Here is a 24,694-nt window from a genome sequence, read left to right as displayed (position 1 = left end):
CAGGACTTTCAGTTTTTCTAACAAAAATGATTACTGAGGACAACGTCAACTGACTTTATGTTTCATCACAGTCCGTATGTTTTATACAGGGTCTGAATTGTTACACTATGTTATGACGTACACTTTTTTGCTTATTATCAAAAAATCGATTGATTAAAAATTTACCAAATCAATAATGGCGCGGTCGATTTCGCTAATGTTGCATTAATGTGTTCTCGAGACGACGTCATGAGTAATTAGCTTTTTGGCTGTGTGATAATGCACAGCATAGGTACACAACTTTCGCATTGATTTAGCTGTAATTAATACCGATTTAGGCTTAGGGGAGGTACCACTTGATAAATTAATAATAGGCCTACTCAAATTCAATTTATACACAAGCAGCTTCTATGCTTTCGAATAAAATACCACCCAACCCCGCAGACAAAAGGCAAATGAAGAAAAAGCTTAACATTTTGTTTGATAACAATTAATCAGAGAAGAAAAAAAAACACCTAAATTTTAGTAGTAAATGTTTTCCACTAACAACAATGAAAAAGACTTTTTAAAGTCTCCGAAAACTTCGTAATATTTCCCTCACAGTACAAATGTGGTGATAGACCCTTGGGGCAGACCAGCCAATAATTTGTGAGACTGTTTGTACTTTTATCTATCAGACGTCTAGGATCATACACAGCAGTGACTAGAACATCACACAAGATTGGAAGGCTGGAGGTCATAATCATAAGCATAATCCATCACACATCTCCCAGCAAAGTCAACATACACATTACTTCTTACCTACAAATATAAAAAACAATCCCCAAAATCTGTACACAAATAACATTTAAAACTTTCCAGTTAGCCTATTATTTCACCACAATAATAAAGGGGCAATATTATGTAAAAAAATAACTGAGGGCGCCCTTTTATTTGACCATAATCTACCAACAATTAAAACAACAGAGGGCGCTATATACTGTCGCCGTCAACATGACACGTTTTAACCTCGATCTTTTGGGATGCACTACATCGTTCCCTTATGTGTTCTTACCATAGAGCTATATAGTTCTTACCTGAACAAGGTTATAAATATAGAGGGCGCTATTTATTGTGACTGTTAAATGGCAAGTTTTAACCTCGTTCTTTTAGGATGCACTACATCGTCCTCCGATGTGTTCCCAACTAGTTCCCTTTATACGTTTCTGAACATTTGTTTTCCTTTGTGGTATCATTCAACACATTTTTTAACAGAAAAAAACAATTCCAGTATCTAAATAACACTATAAATAGTTTTATTTGAATAAACTAATAATAATTTGAAAAAAATGCTGCTCATATGACAAGCAAAGCCTGCCAACTAAGTGCGCGCGCAACTTAAGGAGGGTCACGTGGTGTTAGAACTTTGGAAATTAGCAGACGACAATGCAATTTGAACAAGTTGCGAGAGCTAGCCGGACGTGTCAACAAAACACTTTGATTTAAGCACATAAGTTGAATACGAAGATTCTGCAACGTTTGAAGATTTTCAATTTATTATTGTTACCACAACTCACGAAAACAGAAGAGAAGGTATTGCCAGGAGAAAAAGCAGGACTACAGGAGGCTCAGCACCGTCGTGACAATGTCACATGTGCCAGCATGCGAGCAGACGATACGCATATTGACATATTTTGACAGAATTGAATACAAAGTGTATGAACGAAGTAAGTTTAAAATTGAGTCTTATATCGGTTGTCATGTTTGATAACTAGACAGTGTAAATTCGTTCATTCAAAAGTTATCTTTAACAATTGTGTTTTTCAATGTTTTTTTAAACATTCATGATGGCATTGTTGCTTTTTCAGCAGGGCAATACTTTAGTTGCGATAACGTAGGGCCGGCCGGCCAACATGCCCAAAATGCTGCTGAGAAAAAAAGAGAAAAAAAAACATAACCTAAAAAACAAGGTCTACCATTTCTAACTAAGCCTTTAACTAATTTTTGTAAAGTTTGTAAACTTGAAACTGTTTGACATGTTGTAACATTCCTTAAGACAAGAGTGGAACCTCACATGCATAAGGTTTATCGTGAATAGCAAAATATCAAGAGAGGGCGCTGTTGAAGCCACACAAAGTGTAGAAACTGCATAGAAACCGCCCCATATTCCTTCCCACAATGCATTGCGTTTCTGAATCGCGATAAACCTTATTGTCTGAACATGTTGAAAGATGCAATGCATAATTGCGCCCGAGTTCAAATAAGTTTAGAGCAACAAAGCAGTGACGAAACAAGGGTAAAAGTTTTTTAGGGAGGAAGAAGGGGGTACGCCCATTTATTTTAAAGGCACTTCTGGCAAAATAAAACTATAGTTTCTATTTGCATTTTTCTTCAAATTTATTTCAGTCATTTATTTCATTTAACTGCTCCGTAGATCTTTCTGACATGAAGTGAAAACAAATATCTTGTGTATCTTGACAAATATTTTCCAATTAATTTATTCTGCATTATTCCCCCCCCCCTAACTAAACAATATCAAGGACAAAATAAATAATTAAGGCGTAAATGATCAGAATGCAAACTGGACATGTTTTAATCAATGAAAAGTAAAAAATAAACACTGTACATATCTGGAGTGCGGACTCTTTAGCCACATTGGTATGGAATCTTACCATATTGACTTCTTTGTACACAAGGAGGCAGTTTTATAAAATCTGTGTCTTGATGATGTTTTTCTGAAAACACAATAACCTAACTCACAATTTGTTTGTATACCAGTTCTAAAAGTAGAAAACAAATGATATATATGCCCCTACTCAGTTTTCATGAATTTAATTTTATCTTGCTTCAACACCACTAATAATCCTTAAACCGATAACAGGAAATGGCTTGAAGTAGGAGTTCATAAAATTATTGTTATTTATTTAAAATTAAGTTATTGTTTTTTATAAAGTCTATCATAAACATTTGTAGATCAAGTTTTTGGCCTCGCCATGAATCCCTACTCACTGAATGAAAATAACTGTAATTTATTTTACCTGTAAAAGTTTTAGCTTCATCAAAAAGTAAAAATCACATAGCAATGTGTTCAGGAGAGTCACATAAATCCAGTGTACGGGCTAAAATAATTTTCAGGAAATTGTTTTACTCATTTCTTAAAAACTGCAGAACCTCCGCAAGTAATATTTTAAGGGAAGCTTTCTACCATGATTATCTTTGAACCGTGTAATGGTGTAAGTTTAGTGTAAATCTGCGGAATTTGTGTTTTGTGTCGTGCAAAAAGTACCCAAACCCTTTAAGTACATGTATGGCCACTTTAATGCCAAATAAACTTATTGAGCAATAAATTGCCTTTGGAAAATCTGTACAGCACAATTTATTTTTAAATGTATGCAACAAGCCATTGAAGTTATTTACAATTTCTAACAAGGAACGGAAGTCATTCTTAGCAACTGTTTGGGAAGATTAAGGCAACTTTGAAGCCTTCATTTGTCCACACAAGGGCAAAATAGATGAGTGTAAGCGTATGAGTCTTAGAGTCTATCAAAGGGGTTGGAGCAAGGAGAGAAGACACCAACAACCTTGGTACAATCACATTCCGATTTTTACATGTTCTTGTGATGACAAAGATATTTATCATTCCAGGTTTTCCTTCTTTATGTACAAATGTATCTTCAATAAAAAGTTTTTGTACAAGTACCAATATGAATTTCTAGTCCCAATAAATCAGTCCCACAATTTGATTTGTCCGTCCCATCCACAAGTGATGACTTTTGAGGTTTCATGCGGATGCCAGATGCATCCTATGCATACAGAGTCATGGGCCTTAATGCGGCTGTACAGTTTGGTTGATTTCCAATCCCAGATATTCAGTTTCCCATCTGCATCTCCCGACACGACATAACTAGAAGAACAAATGTGACAATGAAATATTAGACATATAAAGAGATGATTGGCAATTGACAAATCTCTGTGGAAACTCAAATGAAGCTAAAAAATACAAAAGAATTTTTATATTTTAGTTGTTTTTTCACTTGTTGATGTGTTATCTCAAACGTCAAAGATGTTAAACCTATATGTAGTTTTATATCATAGCAACTGTGTAGCCAAAAAGGTACTAAAGAAGCTTGAACAAACAAACAAACAATTTTGGTTAAATCAGGAGACCAACATATGAAGCACCTTATAAGGATTTAATGTGCTGCTGCACATTCAGAACCACTGAGGCAAACCCCTTCTCTTAGTGATTTAGTGTAACTGGGTTCTTTTATGTGCATTACACAACACACAGGGCCTTTAGTCTGAAGGACGAAGCAATAATGGCTAAGACTGGGGACACAAACCCACACTCTGCTGATCAGAATCACCAGAGCTTGAGTCCGGTGCTCTTGACCGCTTTGCTCCAACACGCCATCCTTTATTTTCCCACTGTTCCCCTTTTACAAATACTGGTGACTACTGCCACCCTATTGAAATAACTACATACCTCATATCAGGTGAAAAGTCCATCTGGCAAGCATATCCAGCCACCATATGTCCCTTGAATAGTTTCTTCTTATTGAGCCGGAAGCGGTTATGAGCACCATAGATGAGGATCTGGTTGTCCATGGACTGGCAACCAAGCCATTTTCCTACAAAACAATACACAAATATTTGTATAGTATTCTTACTTCGCATTTGAATTTTCATTTCATTTCATATCATTATTGATTTGTATAGCACATATCACTTTTAAGTCCCTATGTGCCGGATAGGAAAAAAGAAAACAACATGTAAAGAAATACTGACGGAATATAAACTAGTAACAAATGGTGAATAGATGAGTTTTAAGGTGATTTTTGCCAAACTGTGACTGGGTGGAAGTGCCGACAAGGAACTTTGATTTGGAACGTAATATTTCTAGAAGGAGTTTATTTATAAAATTGTGTTGTACTGTGCCTTGTATGGCATAACTTTTTGTAAAGGCATTAACGAATCTATGTGTGTACATTTCTATCGTAAATGTTAAATCAATAAATAAAAAAGCCAGCTGAATGGGCTAGCATTTACTCTGTAATCACTTACCATTTTGACTCAATGTAACACTCGGCATTGAATGCATACTGGGGTCTGCAATGTATTTGTAATCCACAGGGATATCCCATTCCCAGACCCTCATACTCTTATCATCTGATGTCGACACAAATCGTCGACTCTGGTCCACAAATGTAATGGTGTTGACTGCACCAAGATGTCGGTCATACTCTTGCACTATTTCATTTTCACGCATATCCCACTGTTTGAATTAAAAAGAAAACAAATTGTTCATATAAATCATACTTCAACCTCAGAAACTTTACTGAAAGAAAAGTTATACCAAAGAGAGAGATCCTTGTTAACAAAGGTACACATGATGAGCATCCTAACATCAGACTGAAAAATACAAAGAGCACATCCTGCCCTGTAGTATGCTCTCAAAGTTGTTTTGCATTATAAGGTCTTTCAATGCATGTCACATCAGCTTTGAAAGATGTGGCTGTTTTACTTGAGAAAAACATAATGTGCTTGCATACTGTATGGTGGACAAATCATAACTTATTTAGTTATTCTTTAACCCTCCTACTGTCGGACCATTCAATAACATCCACTGTGAATGAACTATGTCAGCCAACAATCACATACCATGTTTTGAAATCATCTAGCTGAACAGCAAAAACATGTAATGCACAACCTATGCAGTTGAATGCTTTCAAATTGCTGATCGACTCAATTTACGAAGAGTTCCTGAGCCTTAACCGCACAGGACACTATTGGTAATTACTCACAATAATTGTTAGCATAAAAATTTACTTGTTAACGGTCAATGGAGAGCTGGCCCCCTCTGAAGTAACGTAGTTTTCAAGAAAGAAGTAATTTTCCACTAAAATATTTTAATTTGATTTTCAGACCTCAAAATTAGATTTTGAGGTCTCGAAATAAAGCATTTAAAAAAATAAATTGTGTGACAGTTTATTTTTCTTCCATTATTATCTCGCAACCGCGACCACCAATTGAGTTCAAATTTTCACAGGTTTGTTATTTTATGCATATAATGTTGAGATACACCAAGTGAGAAGACTGGTCTTTGACAGTTACCAAAGGTGTCCAGTGTCTTTATTAAGGAGAAATTAAGTCAATAATACACAACTCATTTCTCAAAGGAGACTCCATAAAGATATAAAACTAATGATAAAATTACGCTACACAAAATGTATTAAACCAACCAGATAGTTTTAAATGCTTACTTGTACTATTTTTTTGTCTGACATTCCAGCAAGGAAGAGATGTTGTTTATCTTCTTCTGGATGATACTTGACGCAATATGGCACTTTGCGATTTGTGTATCGACCCAAACACTGACCTGCATAATTACAATGTAAAGAAGAACTAAATAGATTGCAAGAAAATGTCACCTGAAATGTAACAAGACTTGAAAATGTAGAAATGTAACAAGACTTGAAAATGTAGCAAACAGCAACTAGATATAAACAATCATTGTGATGAATGAAATTGATGAATGTAAACAATTCTTTAACACATCCTTTGAACTGTGACTAACGTCAGCCTTGCAACTTTGTTTTTGAAAAAAGAGGAACCTGCCAAGCCAAGCACACCAAACATTGTACAGTGTTTTCCAGTTTGTTATGGCACTAAAAAAGGGAACAAAAAAGGAAAATCAGATGAATGCGTATTGTGATGAGTTGTGTCCAGCTCCAAAGGCATGTTTTAGCGCTACAGATACTAACAGACCATCTTACCTGATTGTAACAAAATTTATCTCTCATTTTGCTAACCTCACAAGTAAAAATAAAATCTAAACACATTTACAAATACAGGCCAAATATTTTGACTTATAATAACTAAACTTTACCTGTTTCTGTGTCCCAAACTTTCAGGTAGCGATCATACGAGGCACTTATAAACTTTGACCCATCATTACTGAAGCATGCATCCCGGACGGCTTGTTTGTGTCCATTGAAGGTACGTATTAACTTTCTCTCATGGTAGACGTCCCATAACTGCATTAAATACATTGAAGGAATCAAACAGATCAATCCGGAAGTACAAGGAAAACCTATACAAAATCTATAAATACAAGTACATTTTTGTTTTAGAAATATACACTAAATCCTTTAAAGAAAGTGTCTGCTTCTGAAAACAGAAAGTTACAGGAAAGAAATAAAATACTGAGGAATAGTATCATTACAAACTTTGTTTCTAAATGAACCCATCTGAAAGTGAAGTAAAATAATTAACTGATTTTTGGGGTTGAACAAAGAATTGACTAGAGTGGGATTTGAACCAACGACCTCCGGATTACATGCCGGCACTCTACCAACTGAGCTATATAGCCCTATGTTGGCGGTGTCCCTATTTTGTCAATATCTTTGTTATTATTTTAAAATAATTAACATTTAACATACCTTGATTTTGCTATCCATCCCACATGACAATAACAAGTGGCCAGACTGGGGGAATAACCTGATGGCTGCCACACCCTTTGTGTGCCCCGCCCATGTGTGAATGTGTTTTTTAGGAAGGTAGCACTTATCAGGTGGATCGGTTGTTCTCAGGTCAACATCAATGTCTTGAGGGATATGTAGATATGAACGGCCTTGGTAATCATACATGTCTTTAACTTTGAGAAAAAGAGAAACATTGGAATAAAAAGTTAGTTCACTGTCAAGCAAAACACAAGTTTGTTGAGAATTTCCATCACAAAAATATTAACATTACTAGATCAAATGAAAGAAAATGATACAGATAAAACGTCTAATTTTATTCTGGAAATAGCAATTTTTGAAAAGTAAAAACGAATACCACAGGAACAGCATAGAGTTCTTATTGTGGCCATAATGATGACCCGAGTCGCAGTTGATTTAAATTCTTGAAATTCATTTTGCATTTAACAATTGATGAAGTAAAGTTAATCATAATTGATGAAGTAAAGTTAATCATAACTTACTGTGTAATGTAGTCTTCTCTTCTGCTGGTTTTTCATCAACCTTCTTGCCCTTTTTGTTCCTTTTTGATAAAATTTCATCCAATTCTACCTGTTCTTCCTGAAAATTAAATATATTTCACAGAATTAAGTATCTTGTGCTATAGTCGTTGGCACAATAAGGTGGTTCTACTAACAGTGTTAAAGGCAGTGGACACTACTGGTAATTACTCAAAATAATTATTGTCACTTGGTAATGAGTAATGGGGAGAGGTTGATAGTACAAAACACTGTGAGAAACGAAGAAAGAAGTAATTTTCCACAAATTTGATTTCGAGACCTGATGTTTAGAATTTTAAGGTCTCAAAATCAAGCATTCAAAGGGTGTTTTTTTCTTTCATAGTTATCTCGCAACTCCCACGACCAATTGAGCTCAAGTTTTCACAGGTTTGTTATTTTATGCATATGTTGAGATACACCAAGTGAGAAGACTGGTCTTTGACAAATACCAATAGTGTCCACTGCCTTTAAAAGTCATCATAATATTAAGTAATTCTGTGTACCTATACAAATTTCAGTATAGTCTTCAATGTCAAATTTTCAAAATAATTGTACCTCTGATGGTTTTGCTACTGTCTCTTCATCAACATATTTCCCCCAAGGTCCTTCAAAGTTATCAATCTCTGATGCATCATTTTTCTGAACTCTTTTCCTCTTGTCTCCTGGCCGGGCTTGTTTTTTTTCAAAAACTGTCTTGGCTGAGAACAAAGGAAATAAATTAGTAGTAATGGAAATAATAAAAATTTTACTCTATTAAGAAATATAATTAAATATCATAAAGGTTGAAAGATTAGGACTGCATTGCGACTTCACATTTTTAATAGTTGCAAAGAAACTGCCACCCAAAGCTTGCCAGACAGTATTATTATTAATAATTACCTTCAGCAGCATTCTCTGTATCAGGTGTCCCAACATATTTGGTCTCCCCAGTGTCCATACTGCTTGGGTCAACAGCAAAACCTTTAATGACAAATCGTTAGCAAATTGTTAACAAATAAAATGAGTTTTGTGTGATGTTTGTAAAAAATAACAGAAATCTAACACAACAGGACCGCAGTTTAATCAACTGAGACGAAGAATCAACGAGATAAATGTACCCTGGGTCCAGTTAGAAAATATTTGTTCTTACCATAACTCGTAAATGTCCTTCTCTGGTTTTCAAACTGGAAGTGGTTAAAGTGTGCATCCTCAGTGAAGCCAGCTAACATATTTTTTTTAGCAGCTTGTTGTTGTGTCTTGAAGGGGTTAGCTGGACCAACCTGGCAAATTAATCAAATTTGTATCAGTTTATAAAGCACAATCATAATTCTGTTTTACTTTTATTCAAAAACTCGTCTTATCATCCTTTTTAAACAGATGATTGTGTCATTCAGTGTCAAATCAACAAATGGAGACACACATGGCACCTCTCAGATTTAAATGTGGAAATGCACACACAAAAATTCCATCTTCAAGTCATTTCCGAACTATAGGCCCCTATAGTAACTACAGTGTAACAGCTTTCAGATTATTGGTTGACTTGACAGTGACAAGGATTGACCCAACTATACACAAATTTAGCAAATAAATTAATTTCTCAGACAAGAAAAAGAAGACAAGGTTGTAATATACCTGTGGTGCAAACAACTGATCATACTGTGGGTTGAAACTTAACTGCTTTGTTGAAGGATCAAGGGGTTGTATGGTTCCAACATCTTCCTAACAATGTAATAAAACAGGAAAAATAGAATCAAACAACTGGTAACTTACTTTTATTTTTAGAATTTTCTGTAGGCTGTTTTGGGTGGGCCCTAATATTTTAGGATTCAGAACTTAATCACGGTGAAATCTTATCTATTTAATTTCACGAGCACAGCTGATTTAAAAATGGAACAGCTAGATTTCACCGAGTGAGCATGACATTGACAATGAACAAATAAAATGCATTTAATATCAAGTTTTTATATACTCGCATACAAAGCATTGTCATTTGAAAATGTTTGACAGTAAACACAAACAATATACAATTGACACAGAAACTCATCCCTCATCCACCCCACACTCTGATTCTGAGGCGGGTTACATAATCGCAATAACAACTAAGTAACCTAGTTTAATCGTGGGTAGAAATTCCTACATCCGGAATTTCTACCTCCATACCATGTCCATGGTTTAATAAATAAAGACGCAGTTACTGCTGGGGCACTGTACTTATTTTTTCCCGAAATTTTGTGATTAGCTACGACCGATAATGACAACATTTTGAAAAAAGAAAGACAGCGCCAGAGTTTTCGGGGTCTGTATATTTTAATTTTATATAATTATATTATTAGTTATTTATAATATTAGGCATTTTTAATTTTAGTTTAGTTGAGTTACTTGGAATCGAAGTTTGGTTATTCGTTAAATAAAAAAGGAATATGTTCACTTGCGTTCAGCAGGGACAGAAGTGTACCTGCCTGGGGTACAATTTGTTGTGTCTACACTTGCCATTCAGCAGTGCACTACTCAATGAACCTGAACAGAGTGTTGAGCATGTCGAGTGATAGACCGTCGTAGCGTTACGCGACGGTCAGACGGGATACATCATGATCATCAGACATCATGTAATAAAACGAACCTTATTTTCGACTGCAGGAGCTGCATTGAGTTGCAATCGAGACTGAAGTTTTAGGACATTGTTTCCTGTGTTTAAAGGTTTCAGATGAGCTGTAGCATCCTCACAAACTTCGTCCGATTCGCTACCATTATCACTTTCATCACTTCCATAAGCTTGCAATGCGCTGATCGCCGCCATGTTGATCTCGTATGAGCTTGGTGTCTATTAAAACGGATAGAGTACGAGTCACACGCGCAGGTCACGTATGATTTGAACCCTATAACCTATCCCGTAGGATACGAACATATTTAAAGGGGTTTTTATTCGCCGGGGTGAGATTCCAATCATAGCCCTCCATAAACATTCATAAAGGTTCATCTTTCTTGATGTGTTCCTCTGTAATTTTTAAATTGTTTAAATGCCCTCTATTTGCCAAAGTTTTTAATGGTACATTTCTAAAATGTTCTCATTGTTGATTGCTTATTTTATGTTGCATTTATACACCTAAAGGGATTGCCCTTTTGGATAGTGATTTGGTTCCCTTTTGGGCAATCTTTAGGTTTTTTTTTAGTTTATGTCTCTCACACATAAAATGTAGGATTTAAAAAAATTAAGAAAACAATGAGAGACTCTCACTGTTTTCTCAATTTTTAAATTTCTACATTTTCTGTTATTGTTGCTGTGTGTTTTTGATGTTTTTAAAGCCTGAAATAATAAATAATTAAATAAATAAATAGGCAAAAATAAGACCTGCACGGGTTTTTTTTTAAGTAAAGAAAAAAAACTATGTATGTTATATTCTATATTATTCTATCAATCAATATCCGAATTTCCACAATACATGTACTTACTTTCATCACTATTTTTGTTATCTATCGAGGATTTGATGATAATTTGAAAGTGATACACAAAAAAGTAGAAATGTTATCTTTAATATAGGAAAAAGCCGAATTTGAACTACTGGGGGAAAACCCATGACATCACAGGGCGGTGCCCTTTAAACAATAGTTGGCTGGATCGGTCACACAGTAGCAGACAAGATGGCGAACACAATTGTGGAATATATGCACGAACATGGAGGATACAGATGCGGATATTGTGGCAACCCCGACTCGAATTTCTCCCATGGTTAGTGTCATGAAGATTGTTGATTTAGTGAAGAAACGTTGTATGGATATATTTTTCAGTGACATTGCTATGGCGTGTCAAACGTTGCATTATTCGATAATGTACAATATATGTGCGATGTTTCTCATATATATGCGATAATTGTCACATATGTGCGATATTCATTTGATGTATGCAATAAATGTAGTATATATGCAATAAATGTAATATATATGCAATAAATGTAATATATATGCAATAAATTGTAATATATGTGCGATAAATTGTAATATATGTGCGATAAATTGTAATATATGTGCGATAAATTGTAATATATGTGCGATAAATTGTAATATATGTGCGATAAATTGTAATATATGTGCGATAAATTGTAATATATGTGCAATAATTTGCAATATATGTGCGATAATTTGCAATATATATGCGATAATTTTTAATATATGTTTGATAATTTTGTAGTATATTATATGCGATCATTTGTATGCGATGTTTTGTGACGGTATACATATGCGATAATTTAATATACATGTGCGATGTTCGTTCTTATATATGTGCGAAAAGGGAATTGTGGGATATAGTATGGCTTCCTGTCCACTTGATCCCCGTATCCGTAATGTTTTAGATCGGGCCAGACTATACTCTAGACGGTATAGTATGGTTCCTATGGTTCAATGAGATTGGCGTAGGGTTTATAGTGATGGTCAGGGTACGAGACTCGAGCAGCGTATTTCCGAAATAGCCAGCCAGCCGCGTATTCGGATAATAGAACACATACAGTACAGGGAGGTGACAAAATGTTGCATTTTGCTCAAATCTGAAGGTGAAGATCTGTTTTACTCGAACGAATTCTGCAATATTAGCATAATTTAGAATTTTTAATTGATAATAATGTCAATTTCATAGCTTCACATGATTAAAAAATAATTTATAAAAAGTGAAAAACATTAACAAAACGTCAAAAAATGACCCGCAAACAAAAAGGCAAACATTTTTATTTTGTATTTTTTGCATTTTTTAATATGTCAAAAAACATCACTGTGAAATACAAAACCATAACTTGAAAAGAATTTATACTCTTCGTTAAAACAAAACATTTAATTTGTTATCCAGAACTTTCAAGACTAATATAGTGGGCGTATCAAATTTTGGAGCTGGGTAAATTTGGTTCACTATCTAGTGGTTCACTATCTAGTGGTATCTAGCTCAAAATTTGATACGTTTAGTCTATCTTCCTTCAAGATTCTGAAACAAGAAAGCAACTTTTTGTCTTAACGAAGGGTTCAAATTCTTTTCAAATTGTGTTTAAGTCCACCGTCTATGTAATTGGGCGGAATGTACATTGACAATGGCGTCAGAATAACTGTGGTTAATTAACCACTAGATAGTGAACCAAATTTATCCAGCTCCAAAATTTGATACGCCCACTATATTAGTCTTGAAAGTTCTGGATTACAAATTAAATGTTTTGTTTTAACGAAGGGTATAAATTCTTTTCAAGTTATGGTTTTGTATTTTTCACAGTAATGATTTTTTGACATATTAAAAAATGCAAAATATACAAAATAAAAATTTTTGCCTTTTTTTTTGCGGGTCATTTTTTGACGTTTTGTTAATGTTTTTCACTTTTTATAAATTATTTTTTTAATCATGTGAAGCTATGAAATTGACATATTATCAATTAACATATCTAAGTTATGCTAATATTGCAGAATTCGTTCGAGTAAAACAGATCTTCACCTTCAGATTTGAGCAAAATGCAACATTTTGTCACCTCCCTGTACTGTATGTGTTCTATTATCCGAATACGCGGCTGGCTGGCTATTTCGGAAATACGCTGCTCGAGTCTCGTACCCTGACCATCACTATAAACCCTACGCCAATCTCATTGAACCATAGGAACCATACTATACCGTCCAGAGTATAGTCTGGCCCGATCTAAAACATTACGGATACGGGGATCAAGTGGACAGGAAGCCATACTATATCCCACAATTCCGTTTTCGCACATATATAAGAACGAACATCGCACATGTATATTAAATTATCGCACATGTATACCGTCACAAAACATCGCATACAAATGATCGCATATAATATACTACAAAATTACCAAACATATATTAAAAATTATCGCATATATATTGCAAATTATCGCACATATATTGCAAATTATTGCACATATATTACAATTTATCGCACATATATTACAATTTATCGCACATATATTACAATTTATCGCACATATATTACAATTTATCGCACATATATTACAATTTATCGCACATATATTACAATTTATCGCACATATATTACAATTTATCGCACATATATTACAATTTATCGCACATATATTACAATTTATCGCACATATATTACAATTTATTGCATATATATTACATTTATTGCATATATATTACATTAATTGCATATATATTACATTTATTGCATATATATTACATTTATTGCATACATCAAATGAATATCGCATGAGAAACATCGCACATATATTGTACATTATCGAATAATGCAACGTTTGACACGCCATACATTGCAGTTTCTCATTATTTTGTGGAAATAGAAAGTGACAATTGAATGACAGCCCGTTGGACCATGGTTGGACCACGGTGGTGCTGCTCTGGCTGCCCGGCCGGCCGGCCGGACGGCCGCGGAGGCCGCCGCTCGCCGCCGGGCAGGCAACTCGCAGTTTTCTGCCGCGTCTCATCGGTCTTCCCATATTCTGGCAGTTTACAATTTTGGGTAATATAGCTGCCTTCACGATACTTTGTGGGCAATAAATAAAGTCAATATATTGTGAAGCAGAAATATAGCCCCATAAAAATATTTAAGTTAAACTAAAAATAAAATAGTGTCATTGTCAACAAGTAGGCCTATAAGTATAATGAATGATTATTTTGATTGTAGGTAGATGGACTGAAACAATGTATTGGCCCTCTTGCCCATCCCACATAGCACCAGGCAGGAAGGGTAATGCATTTTCGAATAGAAACTCGACAATTTGCTAAACTATTTTCCCCTGCATATGTTTCTTCAGGCTGTCGTGAAAGCCACTTGAGCTTAAATGTTTACTTATAATTTTATATGCGCATGAATGAGATCAATGAAAAATAAAGTTGCGCTAACGTAACCCTCCTGCCGACGGCGTAGCCGGAGGTACGCCGTCGGCAGGAGGGTTACGTTATCGCAACTATGAAAAAAATAAAAGAACAGAAATGTACACTTTAAAAACAATTGCTTGCACATAATCAGTTTAAAGCACTGTCCACAATTAGTTGGACAATGGTGGGTGACAACTGGGGAAAAACTTGCATTTTTTAAAATTATTTCTATTCGAAAACACTTTCTAATGCATCACACGTGCTGATGTTTTGTGGGTGTTTGGCCAAGAAGAAGAGGGATTCGAGCCTATCGGAACTATTTATTTATGGGGCTAGGAAGTAGGTCTTCAATTTGTTTGTTCTTTAGATTTATTCAAAAATTCACTTCAGAAATTAAATTTGTTATATTTATTATCAATTTTGGTTCTTTTTCTTTAGGGATGTGGGCACATGCGTTAAGTTGTCAGGACTACCAAGACCTTATTGACAGAGGATGGAGAAGGTACACCTTAACGCTTATCTTGTCCGCTGACATTTTTCATGTTTCTAAACTATTATGTGATGCGCTATGGTATGAACTGGATATTATTATCTATTATATTTTACAATGAATAACCCCAGACAGTATGATTTTCCAAGGTTCTGTTAAAAAAAAACCAGTGTTTTTAAATCAGTGGTGAAATTGCAATGTAAGTGTTGTTAAATTTACATTTTTTTGTGAAACCATAAATCAATTGATATATTATTACTAAGGGAATAAAAGGGTAGCGACAAGTTCTTACACGGCCATTTAAAGCCGGCAGGGTCGATTTGCCGTGTGATAAAGGCCCGAGCGAGGGCCTTTAGCGCACAGCAACGACCCTGCAAGGTTTTAAATGGCTGTTAAGAACGAGTCACTACTCTTTTATTCCCATTCATAAATGCGCTTTCAGTAAAAACAAACGTTGAAAAAATACAATTACAGACACTTTGACAGTTGAAAATTTGAGGTTTGAAATATTTTTTTCAAAAACTTTGTGAAGAGTCTTTTGCGCGTGGGTTGTGATTGCGCGCGCGCATTTAGAAATAGATTACACGCGCACGTTTAGAAGTAGATTACGCGCTGTTACTAATAGCTATGAATTGCGTCCCACGTGATAATCTTGCACGCCTGACACGCGGAAGCCAGCCGGTTATAAACACTGGTCATTTTTAACCGTTTAAACACCCCCACGTGACGCGCTTTCCACCAATAGAGAAACTGTCTTGGGTATTTATGAATAGGTTAAACAATGGGTTATAAACAATTAAATTTTGCTTAAACAATTGAGTTTCCGAAACATAAATTGTTCAACATCTGTCTATCTTTTCTCAGGAGTGGAAGTTACCTCTACAAGCCTTTGATGGATAAGATGTGTTGCCCATGCTTTACCATCAGATGTGCCGCATTGGAGTTTAAACCTAGTAAATCTCAGAAGAAAGTCATCAAGAAAACTATAAGGTCTTTAAACTTGTTATCATTGATTGCTTTATGAATTTATTGTCTTAAAGGCACTGGACTCTATTAACAGGTGATTACTCAAAACAATTATAAAAACAAGCATAAAAACTTACTTGGTACTAACGAGCAATGGAGAGCTGCTGATCTGATAGTATTAAAAATTGTGAGAGACGGCTTCCTTCAGAAGTAACATTGTTCTTTAGAAAGAGGTTGTTTCTCACTCAAATAATAAAATACTTAACCAAAAGTCTTTATTAGGCGTCTGAAAGCACACAAATGTTTTGCGCTACAGGAGTGTTTTTTCTTTCATTATTTTCTTGCAACTTTGATGACCAATTGAGCGCAAATTTTCACAGGTTTAGTATTTTATGCTTATGTTGGGATACACCAAGTGAGAACACTGGTCTTTGAAAATTACCAAAAACATTCTTGGCTACCTGTATTTCATAAAGGACATCACATACCGTGAGAACATAATATAACTTATTTGGTTTTTGTTTGGCTAGGTACCTTGTGTCTGGAGAAAAACCAGACTGCAACAAACCACTTTCTGAAGACTCCACTAAAGTTGAAGATGAGGAAATATTAGCTGGAACATCTGAACATCCTGCACAGGAGAAGGAACTACGAAAGATTACATCTGCAGCAGCAAAAATGGCTTCAACATCAGTAGCTTCAGCAGCTGAAACATCATTCAAGTCTAAAAGTACTGAAAGGACTGAAAGGACAGAAGGACAGAACATGGCTGACCACAAAGTTGTTCAAAACCGAAAGTCTAATGTTAAGGAGAAAGAGCGAGGTCGTTTATCAGTGAAAAGAGAACCAAGACCAGGTGAGAGTACTCTGCAAATTACTCTACCAATGTTCCTTTCAAAGATCCAACAAAGTCAAAGGGTTGTTGGTGTAGGCATGGAGGTAAAACAAATCTTCTGTATAGTAGATCCGTTGTTGACCTGGTGCCTAAAACACTTGTATTGTTACTCCATTCTGCAAAGTTTAATTTTTGTTTGATGGTTGTATGGCTTCTGACTGGCCCTCCCGATCAATGATACTGACAAAATAGGGACACCGCCAACATAGGGCTAGGTAGCTCAGTTGGTAGGGCGCCTGCAAGTTAATCCGGATGACATTGGTTCAATTTCCACTCTAGTCAATTTAATTTGTTGAATCCCAAATAATGTTTGACTGGTCAATAAAATATTGTTTTTGCCTCTACCCTACCCCAATAAAACAGTTAATTTTTTACTTCAAACATTGGCCAATCAGACACAACTATGTAAAATTAGTTACTATTTTTTACTGCATACTACTTAAACCATTGACTATGGTTTGATGTTTAAATTTTGACATGATCACATATACAGGTGTTGGTGCAGACCAGTCGAAGCCCCAGTGCAAAAAGGCTAAGGAACTCAGGCGTCAGAAGAGAATGGAACGTTTGTCTCAAGCTGGTACTGATGCAGAACCTGTTGACAAGAAGCAACCGAATGAGCCAAAATCATTGGAGGAGCTTATCGAGGAAGCTGAAAAAGCTTCACATGGTCACAAGCACAAACTTGAGGTATGATGATGGACAAACCTAAATACTGTATGACCACTTCTGTCCTGTCAAGCACCCATAAATCATATTTTGGTGGTGCACTTCTCATCAATAATTTTTTTACAATGTATCTTTTGATAAACAAAATCAAGTTAATGAATACTTTATTTATGCGAAAAAATAGTTCATTCCCTGACGTTTCTACCCTAGCAGATTTTTTCTCCAAGGTTAAGACTTTATTTTTCTCAATTTTGTGTGGACTATTGTTATTATATTTTTAAATAATTAAAATGAAATTTTGTTTCCATGCTTTGTGATGACACGTCTCTATTTTAAACAACAGGTAAGGTATGTGCGGTCCAGCCCCATGAGTTCTAAGTTTGAGCAAACTTTCAAAGAGAGTTACAGTATCTACCACAAGTACCAAACCACAATACATAAAGACCCTCCCAGCAAGCCGTCTGAGAAACAGGTATTATAATGTGCTTAAGGGTGGTTAGAACAGTTGTACACTATGTCTCTTCTCAATGTTGATCCCTTTCTTTGTCTGTAGGAGTAAAATCAAAAATCAAAGGTCATATCGGTATCTAAAATCTAAAAGATGTTGTCAATGGCATGAGCAATGTTAGTCTCATGCCACACATTTTACAAAGATTTTGAATTATAGATATCTGTCATAATTTGTTTTAACCATGCCATACGAACCTGGCTTTTATTACATGAGGCCTCCCTCATTAAATTTACTGGAATGAAAAGCATTTAGGATTCAAATGCTTTGGTTTTTATTAGCAGCGACGTTTGTTTTCAAATATCTGTTTTTTTAAGTGTGAATCAGTTTTTATCGATATCCAGCCACCCTGCACATTATAGTACCTTTTTGGACAGTATCAATCAATTGTGAAACAAGTATTTACCTTTACTGACCTTTGCTTTTGTTTTTCCTCCCGTTTATTCTCACCTCTATTTATGTATCCTTGACACTTTAATCACTTCTGTATCACTATGTCTGTATGTCTGACCATCCTGTCTGTGTACTGTAATGGTTTGACCACCCATGTCTGTCTTTGTGTGTCAATGTTTTTTACCCCTCATCTCATTGACAAAACTACCAAGAACAGTTCAAACTAGTGCGATCGCATCCAGCCAGCAGGGAATTTCAGGAAACCTTCAAGGAATCACACCTCATTTTTGCCAAGTATCAAAGAACTATTCATAAAGAACCTGATGATGAATGCGAGGAAACAGATGTAAGTTGCACTTCAGAATCCTCAAACTATCAACATGAGAAGTTAAGTTATTCAAAAACTAAAAGGAACAATTCATTTCTTCATAGCAAGAGAAGACGATGAAAGCACATTAAAAGAATATCTTGCAAAATTAAGTATTCATATAACATGCTCAAAGTGAAATTGGACATACCATGCATGTGTTACACATAATAAGTCTGTGCTTGGGTATAAAAGAACTAACAGAACTGAACACAAGTCTACTAATTCTATATTGGCCCATCCCATTGTAAACAACGATGAGTTCGCCGCTGAGTTCTACTAATGTTTTCTTTATCCCCTCAGTTCAAAAGATTCCTAGTTGATTCTCCACTGAGAGAGGAACATTCGCCTGGGGCTCCAGAGTGTGGATATGGTTCCTTCCATGAACATTTCATCCTTGATGGTAAAATCATTGCAGTTGGAGTTATTGATATTCTTCCCAGCTGTGTGTCATCAGTGTACTTCTTCTATGATCCTGACTACAGTTTCCTATCACTTGGAACCTACTCGGCACTCCGGTGAGCTCCCTCAACATCCAAGGCAAACTACACAAACTTGATGCCAAGATAATAAAAGGACTTATTTTAGTGCAACCATGAGTGCATTTTGGCGGTTGTAACCAAAAACTGTTTCAGTCAATGGCCAGTGAATTACCAGTGGCAAACTCAACCACAACAGTTATTGGTTATGACTGCCGGAATGCACCCCAAGGTTGATCTATAACCATTCATGTGTAGAGAGTGATACATTTGTGTAAATATCTTGCTTTGTTTGAAACAAGCAATGGAGAGCTGTTGAGAAAGAAGTTATTTCTCACTAAAATATCTGAGTAAAACTCAATATTTCAGCTGAGGTCTCGCAATCAAGCATCTGAAAGCACACAGCTTGTGTGACAGGGGTGTTTTTTTCTTCCATTATCAACTCGCAACTTTGCCGACCATCTGAGTTGAAATTTTCACAGGTTTGTTATTTTATGCATATGTTGAGATACACAAAGTGCAAGGACTGGTCTTTGACAATTACAAGTGGTGTCCAGTGCCTTTAAAACTGATAATACTTCTTTTTTATTATAGGGAACTTGAGTTTACCAGATTACTACATCTGCAAGCACCAAAGATAATCCACTACTACATGGGTTTCTACATTCACTCGTGCATCAAAATGAGATACAAGGTATAGATAGTTATCATTTAGTCCATTTAAATAAATTGCCTTTTGTCCATTCGAACCATATCCTACAACTTACTGTTTTATTTTCTGTGTCATAACACGATCCAGACTCTAGTCATGTATGAGGACACATTTCTCACAGCCACATACTTCTAAACTTTTAAGTGTAGACTGTTGAAACTCTGAATGAGGAGCCAAACTTGAGATATAACTCTTTTAAAAGCTTTAAAATGTCATGGTATTATTTGTGTTTGTTATCAGGGTCGTTACAAGCCATCATTTCTGCTATGTCCTGAAGCGTACAACTGGCATCCTATTGAGCGATGTTTTCCTAAGTTAGAAGCCAGCAAGTATGCTCGACTAGATGAAACTGATGCAGGTAGGTCTGCATCCCAGAAAACACTTAAAAGCTGAATGTGTTATTATGCTGTAATAATAATATACAATTCAATTCAATTGAATAATACACAATTCAAATCAATTGAATTGAATTGTATACTATTTCTTGGCCTGTCAGGTAAAACATACTTGATTCTAAATCTTTTTTTTGCATACAAAGTACATTCCAACGTCTGAAAGCAAGTCTGCACTAACTTTAACAAAATGTTTTTTAGTAACGTTACTTCCATTTGTTTCTACATTTATCTTTGCCTTGTATTTAAAAACATTTTTACTTAAAGTCACCTGGAAATAGAATTTTTTTTCTTTCAAACATAATTGTATATGCTTACGAACAATAAAACAATTTTTTTAGGAATTGTTTGTCACGATTTATATGTTTAAAAAATATATAAAGTTGTTTGGGGGGCTGACTCCACCTACCCCTTTTGTGACGTCAATCGAGGCAGACTTTGCCTGCAATGCGTATAGTAAACACACGTGCAAAGTACATTTACGTCCAAGTCGTGAGTTGGTACGTTTCAAAAAGTGTTTTTCTGCATTCAGCAGCAATACACCTGGTCGGCATTGCCGGAAAAAACTCAAAAAAATCTTTTTTTGAAACGTACAAACTCACGACTTGGTCCGTACATGTACTTTGCAATTGTGTTTACTCTACGCATTAGGCAAAGTCTGCCTCGATTGACGTCACGAACAGCGCCCTCTCGGGTCGGGGTCTACTCTTAAATTTGTAAATAACATAAGAACTGATTTTTTAAAACCTTAGTTAACTGTTTATTCACATTCCACTCATCAAAACACATATATTAGTGACAAAAGCTTTATTTTGAAAAAATACCACTTCCAGGTGACTTTAAATTGCATACTTGTTTTTTAAGTGTTTAGCTGTTGTTATACAGACTTTGATTTGTTTCCCTTAAACTACAGTTGACACACCTGTTCAGCTTAAACATGTGAGGATCCTTCATATGCAGACGGCCATGCAATATCCTGACTACCGAACATTTGTCCCTCATGCTGATGATGAACAGGAGGTCAAAGAATATGCTCAATATGTTGGCAAAACCTGTGCTGGAAGAATGCTGCTGTACAGACAATGACAATTCAAGGCAGGTTTTAAATGAATAACTGTTCTTAATATCAATAGTCATTTGGGGATTTGCAATAGCAGTGTGGCAGCCAAAGAGTCCATTTAATAAAATGGCTGTCAATTGGAAATTGTTGGATTTCACAACTAGATCCACAAAAACTTGGCAGCACTCTTTATTGTGAATTACCAGAAGTGATTAGAGAGTTCACCTCAAATCAAAACAACAGCACAACTACACAACATCATCCTGGGCGAACATGTTGCTCAACTAATCCACAGTAATCAACATAAATTGATGGAGCTAGTTTTACAAAGCAGCTTATTATTAGCGCTTCAGAAATCTCTAAAGGTAATATTGACGTAGATCAACCAGCAATGAAGATACAATGAGACAAAGGAAAAGGCATACAAAATAATGAATTCAGTGTGTGAGATATTCAGGAGTAGATATGTCATTAGAATACTAACCAATATGGAGAGAAATGATACAACAGTTTAGAGAGAATTTCTTGAAAAGGAATTGCTTGAGATGTAGGAGTAATCGACCAAGAATTGTGTGTGGTGCGCAGGAACAACAAGTAAAGATGTACTACAGTGCACATGGGTTAGGATTGGTTTGAAGAAACAAATTAAAGTAAAACGTACTAGTCTTAGAGCATGTAATTAGTCTTATTACCTGGACATCAACAATAACACACAGCTGTTGAATGTCTTACTTTGATCAGCAAACAAACTACATGGAAATATTTGCCACAACTTGGCTATGGAAAAGAACCAAGTACCCGCAAAAAAAACACTCTGCCTCTAACAGGGACTTGTTCCTGTACACTAATATGACTTTGACTACTGGGGTTAGTTTGATATTGGATTTAGCTCTGTGCCTATGAAAGCAAATTAAATCAATGCAATACAGAAGGAAACAAAAATCCAGCCAGGGCTACTGAAATGTATTCAGGGCTAGTAAAAATTCAGGGTTACTAGCCCTGTGGGCTACCTGGAAAATGTAGTTAATTTCGATCCCTGACTTCCCTTCCTAAATGTGTCTGGCTTTGATGTCATCAAACCTCTGGCGTTGTTCAGGATGATTGCATACCAAGGACATCAGACAAGTAATGTGGATGTCAGCAGTAAATTGTGTTGAATCTTCATCGAAAAATTATTTCATCATTAACAGTTGTGCAAGATTTCACAATGAATAGCTATTTCATAGTCCATTGAAATGAAATAGCACCCTCTGTTGACACAGCTATCATTATCAAGAAATGTTGATGTCCAGCTGTTTTAAAAGAAACGGTTTACATCCCTATAAATTTCAATTTGTGGTGAACAGTTTGATGATTCTGAAAGGAACTTGTAGTGAAAAAAACAAGTTAAATCTTGTTTTACTGGAAGTTTCGATGCTAGTTTTTAAAATTAATAGGTAACATAGTTTTAAGATCTACTTGAGTTGTTGGTCAATACTGCTGTACAGAAAAAAATTGTCGGTTTATTTTTTTGTTTTGTGATGTCTTAAATTTCATTAAACATGAGAGTTTGTGCATTTTTACTTTACATTTTGTTTTATTGTGTCATTTTTGTTTTTCTGTATTTCTGTCGACACATCAATATTTAATCACATAACTTGAGACAGCAACTTATGTTTGATTCCAAGGTAGTATCTAGTCTGGTATTGCCATGTGAACAAGTTTGCAGAAGAAAGGGATTATGCCTAAACAAATATTCTGTCTTTGATCTTTGTTATAAATCCACACTAATAGTTCTGTCTAATTTCTTCTGTTAGTCGATAAGACTGGTTGACCATAGAAAAAGGGCCTTTGACAGACTTATTATTCCATGGTGCAATAGCGCCCTCTAGTGATTTACTCTTTTATTTGTAGATGCAGAACCAGCACAATGAGTTCAGGGATGAGCATTGTCCACTCTACTGTTTGAGCTCTGCTACCAATACCATTCATGTCTCCAGTAAATTTTATTTTTTAAAAGGTTTTCTATGTAAAATTGATTCCTTACAGAAGTTTTAGGGTGGGCTTTCTCTTCTTGGGGTGGGGTATTGTATTTACATGTTCATGCTTAATGTACAGCTGTTGATCTGCATACATGGCGCCCTCAAGTCTGTGCCCAGAGCAGAAGAGTGTCTTATGAAAAAGAATGATGTGGGCTTCGCATTGTCTAAATTCTGATTGAAGGTTTGGGAATCTCTTTGTAGTGGCCTAAACTGTTTATGGACCAATTGCTGATATCCATTTGTAAGACAGGTGCAATAATATTGGTTGACATGGTTGATTTGAAATAATGACATTCTTGTTTTATTAATGAATCACTGTGTATACCAGCTTTCCTTTGTTGGCATCTGATGGCATTTCTTTGTCTGCTTATACATGTATGGACAACGTTTGATAATTGTCCACATTCTGTGTTTAGTTTCACTTTGAGAGCAATTATTGCAAAATCACTTTTTTGACTTTTGAATGTTTTTGCACTCATTGTTAGTAGTTGTAGCTTCAGCTGCGGAATAGTCTAGATAGATTACCCATACATAAACTTCAACAGTTAATTAAACAAACAAATTAAACTACCTCAAAAATGAGTGAGTGTGACTTGCACACACACAAAAAGACAATTTTTTATTTTAAAGTGGGTTGTTTTTCATATTGCCCACTGTTTCTAATTACCTTTAAACATCAATATTATCTTGAAAGCTATGGGGATAATGGATTTTTTTAATTTATTTTTGTATTTTATTTGGTGTACTTATGTCTAATGCTTTCTTTTTGAGAGATAATCAAATGGACATTTGTTGTTGCACGTTTCACATTACCAAGTAAGTCGAGTCCAATACTTCAACTAAACTCTTTTAACATTTTTTATTGGTGTTTCCTCCAAATGTTCTTGCAAAGTTAAATCGTAAATCTGAATAGACATAAGGAAGGAATAATAATCAATTGAG

The 24,694-nt window shown here is 35.3% G+C and overlaps 2 protein-coding genes across 4 annotated transcripts; one reads left to right on the top strand and one right to left on the bottom strand.

Annotated features, from left to right (window-relative positions):
* The first annotated feature begins 1,417 nt into the window (after positions 1–1,417).
* On the top strand, positions 1,418–24,006 carry LOC139946900 (arginyl-tRNA--protein transferase 1-like). Of its 3 annotated transcripts, XM_071944672.1 has the most exons (13): positions 1,418–1,685; positions 6,873–6,957; positions 11,496–11,684; positions 15,239–15,302; positions 16,155–16,280; positions 16,787–17,112; positions 17,645–17,841; positions 18,164–18,292; positions 18,939–19,067; positions 19,392–19,606; positions 20,162–20,261; positions 20,520–20,637; positions 21,585–24,006. In XM_071944672.1, exons 3-13 carry the CDS (start codon positions 11,597–11,599, stop codon positions 21,755–21,757), a joined length of 1,665 nt encoding a protein of 554 aa, XP_071800773.1. In that variant the 5' UTR covers positions 1,418–1,685; positions 6,873–6,957; positions 11,496–11,596; the 3' UTR covers positions 21,758–24,006. The 3 variants fall into 3 exon arrangements, with proteins under 3 accessions (XP_071800773.1, XP_071800775.1, XP_071800774.1); XM_071944674.1 differs by lacking the exon at positions 18,164–18,292; XM_071944673.1 differs by lacking the exon at positions 18,939–19,067 and having other exon boundaries at positions 1,419–1,685.
* On the bottom strand, positions 2,321–10,784 carry LOC139946895 (pre-mRNA-processing factor 17-like). The gene is made up of 12 exons (XM_071944664.1): positions 10,578–10,784; positions 9,590–9,676; positions 9,108–9,237; positions 8,858–8,938; positions 8,534–8,676; positions 7,943–8,039; positions 7,401–7,615; positions 6,848–6,995; positions 6,222–6,337; positions 5,023–5,233; positions 4,445–4,589; positions 2,321–3,862 (listed from the first exon to the last, which is right to left on the bottom strand). The coding sequence occupies exons 1-12, from the start codon at positions 10,752–10,754 to the stop codon at positions 3,685–3,687; spliced, it is 1,728 nt and encodes a 575-aa protein (XP_071800765.1). The 5' UTR covers positions 10,755–10,784; the 3' UTR covers positions 2,321–3,684.
* Positions 24,007–24,694: the final 688 nt, after the last annotated feature.

The sequence above is a fragment of the Asterias amurensis genome, chromosome 14 (assembly GCF_032118995.1).
Source record: "Asterias amurensis chromosome 14, ASM3211899v1".
Classification (NCBI taxonomy): Eukaryota; Metazoa; Echinodermata; class Asteroidea; order Forcipulatida; family Asteriidae; genus Asterias; species Asterias amurensis.
The sequence above is the reverse complement of the archived record's forward strand: the minus strand, read 5'-3'. Positions and strand labels throughout refer to the sequence as shown.

Coding starts and splice junctions, on each gene's coding strand:
- LOC139946895 (XM_071944664.1), bottom strand. CDS start 10,754: ATGGCGGCGATCAGCGCATTGCAAGCTTATGGAAGTGATGAAAGTGAT. Junction 9,238..9,589: donor ATCAGTTGTTTGCACCACAG/GTATATTACAAC, acceptor TTAATTTGCCAG/GTTGGTCCAGCTAACCCCTT. Junction 8,040..8,533: donor CAGTAGCAAAACCATCAGAG/GTACAATTATTT, acceptor TTTAATTTTCAG/GAAGAACAGGTAGAATTGGA.
- LOC139946900 (XM_071944672.1), top strand. CDS start 11,597: ATGGCGAACACAATTGTGGAATATATGCACGAACATGGAGGATACAGA. Junction 16,281..16,786: donor GTCATCAAGAAAACTATAAG/GTCTTTAAACTT, acceptor TTGTTTGGCTAG/GTACCTTGTGTCTGGAGAAA. Junction 17,113..17,644: donor GAAAAGAGAACCAAGACCAG/GTGAGAGTACTC, acceptor TCACATATACAG/GTGTTGGTGCAGACCAGTCG.